Here is a 13,566-nt window from a genome sequence, read left to right on the forward strand (position 1 = left end):
CGGGTGTATTAAGATAAAACCGTTCTGTACGCCCTTTGGACGGGGACAAGCAAAACCGTACACGCACCACCCACGGGTTGGCGTGTTCACACATAATTAGTGGAATTAGTAGAAAGTGGCGATGTGCAACTGAATTCAACCACCAAATTATTATACTGTAAATACACAATGAATTAATGTTATTTTTATTTTTATAACACACACACACACACTCAAGTAGTAATAATCTAATGGATATTAAAAAATGCAGTAGTTGAGGCAATCCAATTTGCAATAAATTTTGTAATAAAACCGTTTAATGTAAAAACACTATTGAGTTTATTACGTATTTTGCTTTTATGTCAGGTCGAACTCAATTACATTATGATTATCGCAACAACCCATAATTTGCAATTTAATTTTGATGACAATTTAAGCTAATTTTCAAGGAGAAATTCAAACCTAGTTCGTTCCAAATTGATTGGCTCATTCTTGTCATGATTTCTATCAAAATATTCCCGACTGAATTCTAAAATATGTTATCAAATTAAATTTCTCACAATGGATTTCCCCTGATTATAAGTAATTTTAAATTAAGCTACAAAGTTGACGATAAAATATATACAGTGGAGTGGAAAGAAAAATAAAATTGTTTCTTTAGTAATTAATTATTTATAATAAAACTTAGATTTAAACATAATTAATAAAGAAAATGAAGTGTTTTTATTTATAATAAAAAGTTGAATTTTATCAATTTTGATTCAAAATTGTCAAAATAAACAAAGAAAATTATAAAAAAAACCTTCCAAAAATTGATTAAATGCTCTGAAAAAAAAGAAAATCAAAAGAAAAGTGAAATTATTCCTTTAGTATTTAATTTATTCATAATAAAACATAGATAAACATAAAAAATAAAGAAAAAAAGTGATTTAATTTATAAAAAGTTGAATTTTATCAATTTTGATTAAAAATTATCAAAATAAACAAAGAAAATTATAAAAAAAACCTTCCAAAAATTGATTAAATGCTCTGAAAAAAAAGAAAATCAAAAGTAATTAATTGGTAGTAATTAATTATCGGTAATAAAACATGGATTAAATAAAGAAAAAGTGATTTAATTTATAAAAAGTTGAATTTTATCAATTTTGATCAAAAATTGTCAAAACAAACAAAGAAAACTAACAAAAAAAATCTTCCGAAAATTGATTAAATGGTATAAAACATAAAGAAAATTAAAATAAAAGTTAAATTATTCCTTTAGTAACTAATTATTGATGGTAAAACATAGATTAAACATAAAGAATAGAGAAAAAAATTGTTTTTATTTATAAAAAGTTGAATTTTATCAATTTTGATTAAAAACTATCAAAATAAACAAAGAAAATTATAAAAAAACCTTCCAAAAATTGAATAGATGCTCTAAAAATAAAGAAAAACAAAATAAAAGTGAAATTATTCCTTTATTAATTAATTATTGATGGTAAAACATATATTAAACATAAAGAATAGAGAAAAAAATTGTTTTTATTTATAAAAAGTTGAATTTTATCAATTTTGATAAAAAATTGTCAAAACAAACAAAGAAAATTAACAAAAAAAAATTGATTAAATGGTCGAAAAATAAAGAAAATCAAAAGAAAAGTCAAATTATTCCTTTAGTTTTTAATTATTTATAATAAAAAAAGATTCAACAAAAAGAGTAAAGAAAAGAAACTGTTTTTTATTTAAAAAAAGTTGAAGAGAAAACGTTCCAAAAATTGAATATTATCATAAATTAATCAAATGTAGTAAAATTTTTTTGAAAGTTAATTATATACAATCACAGAAAAAATTCTTGAATATTGAATTTTACCAAAATTGAACAAGAAACTGTAAAAAAGAAATATATAAATTTGTTCCATTTGTAACTATTTTGTGTATTAAGTTAATGTCAATATTCGGATAAATAATATATGCACAAAAAAGGAAAAAAAAAATGGATTAAATGTCTAAAAATAAAAGCGTCCCCAATACGTCAGTAAAATTTTTTCGGTTGGAAACGTGCTATTAGATCCGTCAAAACATAAAATCACGACTAGAATTAATGTGCATGTGTCAAATGATATTTACATCAAATAGTCATTAGCAAAATCAAAACCTCGGTTAATTCAATGCCATTTCCCGGGAACTAATTACACAGTACAGTCAGGACTCCGTTTATTAATTAATTAATGTCATTGTACGCCCAAACGACAGGACTCGCGTCTGAAACAGGATGCGACAAACCCAAGACCAAGATAAAAAAAAAAAAAATCCTTGGCTATCGACGAGCGACGGATAAGAGGTTTATCTGGCCGTGTTTTGCGGTCGCATCGCAACGAAACAATTGTGCGTCCCCAGCACAAAAGAGGTTGACTAACTAGGAGACCTTCTGGCTGTTTACTGTCGGCGAAATTATCATGCTATCGCTTGTAACGTTTGTGTTATTACTAGAGAACGTTTAACATTTATATTCCGGTTGGCGGCCGCAAATGTCAACCAAATATGATGAGCAAACTAAAAATACAATACTGTTCCAAGAAATTAATTACTAATTATTATTAGTTTTTTTGTGGAAACTGACAAAATAAACCTATACAACTCTTTGTTTTTGTTTGTAATTGTTAAAAATACTTGTTTTTCTTAAGAAACTAATAAAAATTTGGACTTAATATGGGGGTAGTTCCACCCCTACTAAGAATCTCAGACTCAGACCTCAAAAAATGGGTTTAAATTTCATTTTGGTCTAAAAATTCTCCCAAATTTCGAGTGGAAGATGCTCCACGTCCCTCAAAGGTCTCCCAGGAATGTCCCAGATATGTTCTATTGGGTTAAAATGTGGACAGTGAGCTGGAGGGACTAGATGGGGTGCATTATCCTGCATTGGTAAACAATTTGGACCCATAAAAGAGGCACAAGGCACGACATCTTCTCAAGAAACTTGAGTAGGAATTGTAGTAGGATCTACCCCTTGTAACATTCAGGAACCTTCTTCCACTATAACAACCCCTGGGGCATCCCCTTTGTGAGTTAAATTTCTAGTTTGACGTTACCTATTGTCAATTAGACACTTTTTAAAAGTCAAATTACCTAAACGAGGGTGTTTCAAAGGTAATACTCAGGTAAAAAAATTATAATTTGATGGAACAGTGTATTGAATGATTGATTAACGCAGTGAAAATTCAATTTGGAACGTAATCCGTGTGTAATCTGGCTGTTTACCTTGCATGAACTGGTCTTTGGATTGCGACAGCGACCGACGAGATTGCACCGAGGGTGGAACCGGGCACCGACTCGCTGAACGGATTATCGCCGTCCGACTTCGTCGACCAATTTTCGGCTTGTGCCAAAACGTAAATGAACAAAACGGTTACGTAGGCCCGTTACTCGGACGATTTGTGTGAACAAACGACGAACGTGGCAGGCAGACGTTTTCTAGATCATCTGATTTCTCGAAGATGAAACTGGTTCGTGATGGCGACGAAATGTTCACGTTTTCAAACGACGATATTATTATTATTAGTTTTTTTTTTTTTTTGACGTTGGCCTTTTTCAATATTTGTACGGCGTTAATTACGTTGGCTTTCTCTCTTTCGGACGCGGAAAGGTTTCAGTCAACACGACTTTTATGTAACGACGGAAGGTTTACAAACTGTGTTTGTAGAAAAAAATGTACACAGTTTTAATGAGGAGGCTAAATTGTAAACATAAAATGTCAGATTCTGACAAGAGAACAAAGTAAAAGGAATTATTTCATCTATAAAAAAGTTTTTAATAAAAATAATATTTGAAAAAACATAAAATAAACAAAATAAAAACAAAGAGGTTGTAATTATCTGGAAAAAAGAGAATTTTATCAAAAATGAAAAAAAAAAAAGAAGAGAAAAATATCTATGTAAAATTTTTAAAATCTGTTAAAGAAATAGGTTAAATAAGGAAGAATTTGTTCCATTTCTAAAAAAAATGTTAAAATAATGGGTAAAATAAAGTAAAATTAAAAAACAGACAGCTTCTATAAAAATATCAAAAACAGGAAAAACTTAATAACTTTAATAATATAAAAAAAGAAAAGAAAATTGTTCCATTTGTAAAAACTTGACTCTACTTGAACTAAAAATTAGTTAAACAGAGAATGAATAAATATAAAAAACAGGAAATTATTCAGTTCACATAAAATTTACTTGAATAAAAAATATATTAAATTGAATAATTTGAAGGAAATAAGTTGTTTCATTTATAAAATTTTGAATATTATTAAAAATTGATTAAATATAGTAAAAATAAAACCAAGAAAAAGTAAATTAAGATTGTTTCTTTTGAAAATAATTCAAATAAAGAATGAATAAATACAAAAAAAAAACAGGAAATTGTTCAGTTTATGTAAAATTTACTTGAATAAGAAATATATTAAATCGAATAATTTGAAGAAAATAAATTGTTCCCATTGTAAAATATTGAATTTTAGTAAAAATAAATTAAATATAGTAAAAATATAGACTAAAAAGGAAAATAAAATTGTTACTTTAGTAAAAAATTTGACTTCTATAAAAATAAGTCAAATAGAGAATGAATAAATATAAGAAACAGGAAATTATTCAGTTTACGTAAAATTTACTTGAATAAAAAATATATTAAATTGAATAAGATGAAGGAAATGAGTTGTTTGATTTGTAAAATTTTGAATATTACTAAAAATGGATTAAATATAGGAAAAATAAAGACAATAAAAAGTAAATTAAGATTGTTTCTTTTGAAAAAAACTGACCCTTTTAAAAATATGTCAAATAAAGAATGAATAAATAAAAAAAAAACAGGAAATTGTTCAGTTTATGTAAAATTTACTTGAATAAGAAATATATTAAATCGAATAATTTGAAGAAAATAAATTGGTCCCATTGTAAAATATTGAATTTTAGTAAAAACAAATTAAATACAGTAAAATTATAGACAAAAAAGGAAAATAAAATTGTTCCTTTAGTAAAAATTTGACTCTTATAAACATTACACAAATGGAGAATAAATATAAAAAAAAAACAAGAAATTATTCAGTTCACGTAAATTTTACTTGAATAAAAAATATATTAAATTGAATAAGATGAAGGAAATGAGTTGTTTGATTTGTAAAATTTTGAATATTATTAAAAATGGATTAAATATAGGAAAAATAAAGACAAGAAAAAGTAAATTAAGATTGTTTCTTTTGAAAAAAACTGACCCTTTTAAAAATATGTCAAATAAAAAATGAATAAATAAAAAAAAACAGGAAATTGTTCAGTTTATGTAAAATTTACTTGAATAAGAAATATTTTAAATCGAATAATTTGAAGAAAATAAATTGTTCCCTGTGTAAAATAATGAATTTTAGTAAAAACAAATTAAATAGTAAAAATATAAACTAAAAAGGAAAATAAAATTGTTCCTTGAGTAAAAAATTTGACTTCTATAAAAATAAGTCAAATAGAGAATGAATAAATATAAAAAACAGGAAATTATTCTGTTTACGTAAAATTTACTCAAATAAAAAATATATAAAATTGAATAAAATTAAGGAAATGAGTTGTTTCATTTGTAAAATTTTGAATATTATTAAAAATGGATTAAATATAGGAAAAATAAAGACAAGAAAAAGTAAATTAAGATTGTTTCTTTTGAAAAAAACTGACCCTTTTAAAAATATGTCAAATAAAAAATGAATAAATACAAAAAACAGGAAATTGTTCAGTTTATGAAAAATTTACGTGAATAAGAAAAATATTGGATTATATTAAAAAAGGATTAAATATAGTAAAAATGAAAAAGAAAAATAAAATTGTTCTCTTTGTATAAAACATGATTAAATACAGCAATAATAAAGAAAAAAAAGTAGTATAGAAAATTATTCTATAATTGAGTGGTATAAAAATAGATTAAATACAATAACAGTAAAGAAAAGAAAAATAAAATTATTATTGTTCCTTTCATTAAAAATTTACTTCTATAAAAATAGATTAAATAGAATAAGGACAAAGATAAAAAACAGAAAATTATTCTGTTTGTATAAAAAGTGGATTAAATACAGTAATAATAAAGAAAAAAATGGAAAAATAAAATTGTTCCGTACATAAAAAACTGATGGATAAGTTAATTATTAAATAAAATCCTTTCATACAAATTTTTTATTACCCACCTTTCCAATTCGACAACAAAGTTAAGAAATAAAAAAGAGAAACAACGTTATCCTTGAATTTGGTCGAGAATTTACAGTAAAACCCAGCGAAGTGGATTACAGTCACGAAAAACAATACAATCGGATCGTTTCGTCGAAATCACAATTAATATTTAACGAGAGACGAATTTGCGGTCACGCCAAAGGAACGTTCGTCAAGATAAATCTCGATGCATCGGAAAAAATGTGCCTCGGCGGCATCGCAGAGATGTGCCCCGGCCGCAATTTATTTTTATTGTATCCTTGAGAGATCACCGAAATAAATAACACCTTCGAGAGGAGTATTGGCCATTGTGTTGTTGCGACGACACTGTTATTTGATCTCTTTTTCTGTTGGTGAAATAATGTAAATAAATTTCGCCAACGTTTGATTAATATAATAATAATAATAATAATAATGCCATCTATTGTCGAGTAGCCTAACTAAGGTGTCGTGTAAGATGATATAGAAAGAGAAATCTGTAAAACCTTAGTTATTTCACTATTGTAACCAATTACCTTACTGAATTCAACTAAAGAGAATAATTAAGCAAAAAAGAAAGGAAATTGTTCTATTAGTAAAAGAAATTAATTGTATCAAAATATAAAAAGAAAATAGGCATAATTCCTCCTTCGACAGGAATATTTACTTGATCTCTGAAATAATGTAAATAAATTTTGCCTACGTTTAATTAATATAATAATAATAATATACTAAAATCGGTGGGTACTTTCTCTTCTCTTGGGTCTTATCACTGCGACAATATCTACAAAATTAATGCTAATGTGACACATAAACACTTAAAAACAGGTGAGGAATATTGCCCCACATTAAGTGAAACCCGTAAGATTTAGATTAATATTAAATTAGTAAAAAAAAACAACAACAAACTGGGGCAAATTCGATAACAAAGGTGTGCCCACCAGTTACAGTATTTATTAGCAGTCGCCCAAGCCACGGTCAACCGTTTAAAATGTGCAAAACCGCGTTGATAATTTATGCCCCCGTTTGCCTCCTTCAATATTAGCAACCAAAACAAACGGTACAAATTTAGACCGGCCGAACGACGGTGGGTAAACAAAAATAAAAAACAGTCCGAAAATACCGCACCGGTCCGGAAATACACTTACCTATAGCATACTTCACTGGGATCCACCCAAACTGTTAGTTCCTGCGGCAGCCGCAGGTCGCTGTAGCTCAGTCCACATTTGACGGCCGCCTTTTCCAATGTGAGATCAACCGGACTTACGCCGTTCACCCTGATGCACCTGTATCCCTGTCCTTTCGTCGGCACATCGGGGAACCAATGTTTGTCAAATCTGGAACCAAATAAAATTGTTACCCACTGTATATTGTTGTATGAACAAAAAAATTTCGGTCTTCTGTTAATGCCAGCGCCACCTGTTGCCGAGTAGCCCAACTAGGGGGTTAGGCAAGACGATATAAAAAGAGGAACCTTTTTTAGGTGTTTCTAAAAGATATCACAAAATTGACTTAGAAATATATTAAATATAAGAAATAAGGACATTCCTCCTTTGGTAAAAAACAAGCTAATGAAAAGATTAAATAAACATAACAAAATTGGCAAAAAATAATTTCTATTTTATTAAGAAAATTAAAAGAAATTGCAGAAAATGTTTCTATTATGAAAATCAAATAGATTAAATGAAGTAAAATAAATAGAAAATTGGCATAATTTTTATTTAAATTCATTTCTGACATATTTAAACTTTGTAAAATGGAGAATTATATAAAAAATATTGATTAGCCACTAAAAAAAAAGAAAAGAAGAAAAATAAAATTATTTCCATTTTTAAAACTTTACTTGTCTAAAATATAGGTTAAAAATAGCAAAAAGAAAGAAACAAATTCTCTCACTATTATAAGAATTTTATCAAAAAATGGCTTCATTACAAAATTCAAAACAAATATGGGTTTCTAAAAGATATAAACTAATCAATGGTACCATCTATTGTTAAATAGCTCAACTAAGGTGTCGTGTAAGATGATATAGAAAGAGAAATCTTTTTATAAAGTTTGTAAAACCTTAATTACGTTACTATTGTAAACAATTAACTTACTGAATTGAACTAAAGAGAATAATTAAGCAAAAAAGAAATAATATTGTTCTATTAGTAAAAGAAATTAATTGGATCAAAAGATAAAAAGAAAATAAGACATAATTTTTATTTAAATTTATGTCTGATATATTTAAACTTTGTAAAAAGATGAGTTATATAAAAAAATATTGATTAACTACAAACAAAAAAAAAAATAAAAAAAGAAAAATAAAATTGTCCCTATTTTTAAAATTTTACTTGTTTAAAAAATAGGTTAAAAATAACAAAAAGAAAGAAATTCTTTCACAATTAGAAGAATTTTGTCAAAAATGGCTTAAATACAAAATTTAAGACAAATATGTGTTTCTAAAAGATATAAATTAATCAAATGGGGCCATCTGTTGTGCAGTAGCCCAACTAAGGTGTCGAGTAAGATGATATAGGAAGAGAAATCTTCTTAAAAAATTTGTAAAACCTTAATTACGTTACTTTTGTAAACAATTAACTCTGAACTGAATTGAACTAAATAGAGTAAGTAACCAGAAAAGAAAGGAAATGTTCTATTAGTAAAAGAAATGGATTGCATCAAAAAATTAAAAACAAATTAGGCATAATTTTAATTTAAATATATTTCTAACATATTTAAACTTTTGTAAAAAAACGAGTTATATAAAAAATATTGATTAACTACTGAAGAAAAAAACATAAAAATAAAATTGGATTTCTAAAAAATAAAAAATAAAATTGTTCCCATTTTTAATATTTTAGTTATCTAAAATGGCTTAAATACAAAATTCAGGTGGTGCCATCTGTTGTCGAGTAGCCCAAATAAGGTGTCGTGTAAGATGATATATAAAGAGAAATCTTTTTAAAAAGTTTGTAAAACTTTGGTTATGTTATAACAAGTTCCATTTGAATAAAAAAAACGTTTAAACACTTTAAAAGTCATTTATGAAGGTGTTTCAAAGTTAATACACACAATGTACCATTTACTTAAATAGAAAAATTTGATTACAAAGTTATGGGTGGTGCATTAATTTATTGGAGCAGTGTATAGTGTACGGCGCAGTTAATTATCAGTATTTGTCGCACAATTGTATTTATATTTAGATCCACTTTCCTACAGTGATAAGATAAAAAATTCTACGTGTATGTACCCAACAGCACAAACACAAATATTATTATGAAACTGCAATAAACCGAATATCAGTTGTATAATTACGGTTGCGTCGAAGCAACAACAATGGTCTTTAAATAATACGAAACAATGGCGAAAACTGTAACGCAAAAAACCGTTGCGAAAATCGATTTTAACTCTTTTTTTAACAATAAAATCGCTTCGGTCCGGGACGGTGGAAATGCGATGCGGTTAATGGATTTTCGGCTGCGGCCTTGACCATCGGTTTCCTGATTGAATTGTCGATGGCGTTGACGGCAAAAAATTGCCTCGATACAAACACAATTAAGTTTCATTTAAAAAAAAAACTACTGTAACTAATGCAGGACGGAAGAATGGTGTTCGATTTGTCGGGTTTAATTACAAATTGTTTCGTGCTTGTTGTTTTAAGGACTAAATTAACCTTTACAAACCATTAAAAAAAATGTGGTTTCTGTTTTTTTGTCGTCCTACGGAGGTCCATGGCTCAGCTATTCGGCAACAGGTGGCGCCACTAGTTAATTTCAACATTTTTTCTTTTTTGTGTTTTTTTTAATTTAGGTGTCAGTGTTTTTAGTGTAATTCAGAAAATATTAATAATAATCAATTATTATTAGTGTAGGGCATTAATTTCTTGTTGTTTATTGTTTTGATGTTTTACCTAACACAGACACTTTCTCTGGACTATCATCATCATTATCATCATCATCATCATCATTATCATCACCAAATTGATTTACAATCATTTCCGACTAAAATCTGACGCCAGATCGTCATTAATTAGTTCGTTACAACCGCAAAACCCGACATTATTAATACGTTACATAAAAACCCACCAATGGCGGTCGCATTTTGAATGTGAGGCCTTTGGTTAATAATCCTAATTGTGTCTCACTCGGCGAGATTAATTGCATAACGTACACTTTCACGATTTCCTAAAAATAAAAACAGTTTTGACGATTGAATAAGACCCCAACACGGACCACACATCGACCGAGTCGGAAACCGTTAATGTAATATTAATAACAATATTGGCACAAAGATAGAAAGACGGCGAAGAGAATTTCTCCTCGCACATTATTAGCATATATGCAATTGTCTCATATCGGCTCCGATTTTCTTTAATCACAATCCCCGCTTTGATACACAACTTTCACATTTCAATTATATTTTTTCGTTGTTGTTATAAGTGCGATACGAATCTCGTCCGGAACAATGGGTCAGCCTCTCCGCCTTTGTCTCTGCCTTCAACGTTGGATGATGACGAAGGGTTCGAAGCGTTATAAAAAGCCAATCAATGAGACAAATAATTATGGATCCATAACGACGTGCATAATGACTGTTGTCTCCACATTCGGCGACCTCAATTCGAAGGCCTGCTATTCCACTTCAAAACTATTTAAATAGTGTGGCAACGATGTGGTTAATTTTTTCTCAATCGGTTCTAGTAATAAGTGGCAGCAAAAGGTCGGCTGGAGAGTTCGTTTACACCTTGCTGCGTTGCTGGGGCTTCCCCGAAACGATAACTTGCAGCTATAATTTAATTATTGGATGTGAAGCCAATGGTTATAAAAACAGGGAAGGTATCCCTATCCTTTTACTTGAAATGGCAATAAAATCTTGTTTTTTTGTATTTTGGTGTTGATTACACTACATCCTTTTTATCCATCAACTCTAGAATTTGGGACTTAGTCAAGATCAGCCATAGTTTTTCTGGAAACTCTTTTATCTGGAGATGTCGTTCAATTTTTATTGTAACTTTTTGAAACTTAGAAACTATCAGTTGATTTAAGTTATATTTTGAGTTCTTTGATGTTTTTAAGTCGTTTACATGTTTCTTTGTCACTTTTTGATAACCAAAAGTGGTTGTTCAATCTTTAAACTCACATATTTTTATTGTAACCTTTTGAAACTTAGAAACTATCGGTTGATTTAAGCTATATTTTGAGTTATTTGATGGTTTTAAGTAGTTTACATGTTTCTTTGTCATTTTCTGATAACCAAAAGTGGTTGTTCAATCTTTAAACTCACATATTTTTATTGTAACCTTTTGAAACTTAGAAACTACCGATTGATTTAAGCTATATTTTGAGTTATTTGATGGTTTTAAGTCGTTAACATGTTTATTTGTCATTCTTTGATAACCAAAAGTGGATGTTCAATCTTTAAACTCACATATTTTTATTGTAACCTTTTGAAACTTAGAAACTATCAGTTGATTTAAGCTATATTTTGAGTTCTTTGATGATTTTAAATCGTTTACATGTTTCTTTGTCATTTTTTGATAACCAAAAGTGGTTGTTCAATCTTTAAACTCACATATTTTTATTGTAACCTTTTGAAACTTAGAAACTATTAGTTGATTTAAGATATATTTTGAGTTCTTTGATGGTTTTAAGTCGTTTACATGTTTCTTTGTCATTTTTTGATAACCAAAAGTGGTTGTTCAATCTTGAAACTCATATATTTTTATTGTAACCTTTTGAAACTTAGAAACTATCAGTTAATTTAAGATATACTTGAGTTCTTTGACGGTTTTAAGTCGTTTACATGTTTCTTTGTCATTTTTTGATAACCAAAAGTGGTTGTTCAATCTTTAAACTCACATATTTTTATTGTAACCTTTTGAAACTTAGAAACTATCAGTTAATTTAAGATATACTTTGAGTTCTTTGACGGTTTTAAGTCGTTTACATTTTTCTTTGTCATTTTTTGATAACCAAAAGTGGTTGTTCAATCTTTAAACTCACATATTTTTATTGTAACCTTTTGAAACTTAGAAACTATCAGTTGATTTAAGATATATTTTGAGTTCTTTGATGATTTTAAATCGTTTACATGTTTCTTTGTCATTTTTTGATAACCAAAAGTGGTTGTTCAATCTTTAAACTCACATATTTTTATTGTAACTTTTTGAAACTTAGAAACTATCAGTTGATTTAAGCTATATTTTGAGTTCTTTGATGATTTTAAATCGTTTACATGTTTCTTTGTCATTTTTTGATAACCAAAAGTGGTTGTTCAATCTTTAAACTCACATATTTTTATTGTAACCTTTTGAAACTTAGAAACTATTAGTTGATTTAAGATATATTTTGAGTTCTTTGATGGTTTTAAGTCGTTTACATGTTTCTTTGTCATTTTTTGATAACCAAAAGTGGTTGTTCAATCTTGAAACTCATATATTTTTATTGTAACCTTTTGAAACTTAGAAACTATCAGTTAATTTAAGATATACTTGAGTTCTTTGACGGTTTTAAGTCGTTTACATGTTTCTTTGTCATTTTTTGATAACCAAAAGTGGTTGTTCAATCTTTAAACTCACATATTTTTATTGTAACCTTTTGAAACTTAGAAACTATCAGTTAATTTAAGATATACTTTGAGTTCTTTGACGGTTTTAAGTCGTTTACATTTTTCTTTGTCATTTTTTGATAACCAAAAGTGGTTGTTCAATCTTTAAACTCACATATTTTTATTGTAACCTTTTGAAACTTAGAAACTATCAGTTGATTTAAGATATATTTTGAGTTCTTTGATGATTTTAAATCGTTTACATGTTTCTTTGTCATTTTTTGATAACCAAAAGTGGTTGTTCAATCTTTAAACTCACATATTTTTATTGTAACTTTTTGAAACTTAGAAACTATCAGTTGATATAAGATATATTTTGAGTTCTTTGATGTTTTTAAGTCGTTTACATGTTTCTTTGTCATTTTTTGATAACCAAAAGTGGTTGTTCAATCTTTAAACTCACATTTTTTTATTGTAACCTTTTGAAACTTAGAAACTATCAGTTGATTTAAGATATATTTTGAGTTCTTTGATGGTTTTAAGTCGTTTACATGTTTCTTTGTCATATTTTGATAACCAAAAGTGGTTGTTCAATCTTTAAACTCACATATTTTCATTGTAACCTTTTGAAACTTGATCATTTATCATTTTTTGGTAACTAAATCTAGTTGTTCAAACATAAAAATCACATTTTCTTAGTGTAACCTTCTAAAATCTACAAACAAACCATCGCGACGAGAAATATTTTGAGTAGTTTGACGTCTGGGCCTCGTTTATTTGCCCATTTTCGGCAACACAAGACAGCTGCACAGTCTCCAGGCCGACATTTCTCGTTTCACGTTTCGCCGTTTTGTGTGGCCGCATCTCGGGACAC

At 27.9% G+C, this 13,566-nt stretch overlaps 1 protein-coding gene across 4 annotated transcripts in view; it reads right to left on the reverse strand.

The window, feature by feature from the left end:
• Positions 1–13,566, reverse strand: part of LOC109600552 (protein BTG2) — a 60,583-nt gene that overhangs the window by 15,678 nt on the left and 31,339 nt on the right. For all 4 annotated transcript variants that reach the window (XM_020016712.2, XM_020016713.2, XM_049963209.1 and 1 more), the window contains exon 3: positions 7,313–7,501. In XM_020016712.2, coding sequence (XP_019872271.1) covers positions 7,313–7,501 — 189 coding nt within the window. The remainder of the gene's footprint in view (positions 1–7,312; positions 7,502–13,566) is intronic.

Source organism: Aethina tumida, chromosome 2 (genome assembly GCF_024364675.1).
Source record: "Aethina tumida isolate Nest 87 chromosome 2, icAetTumi1.1, whole genome shotgun sequence".
Lineage (NCBI taxonomy): Eukaryota > Metazoa > Arthropoda > Insecta > Coleoptera > Nitidulidae > Aethina > Aethina tumida.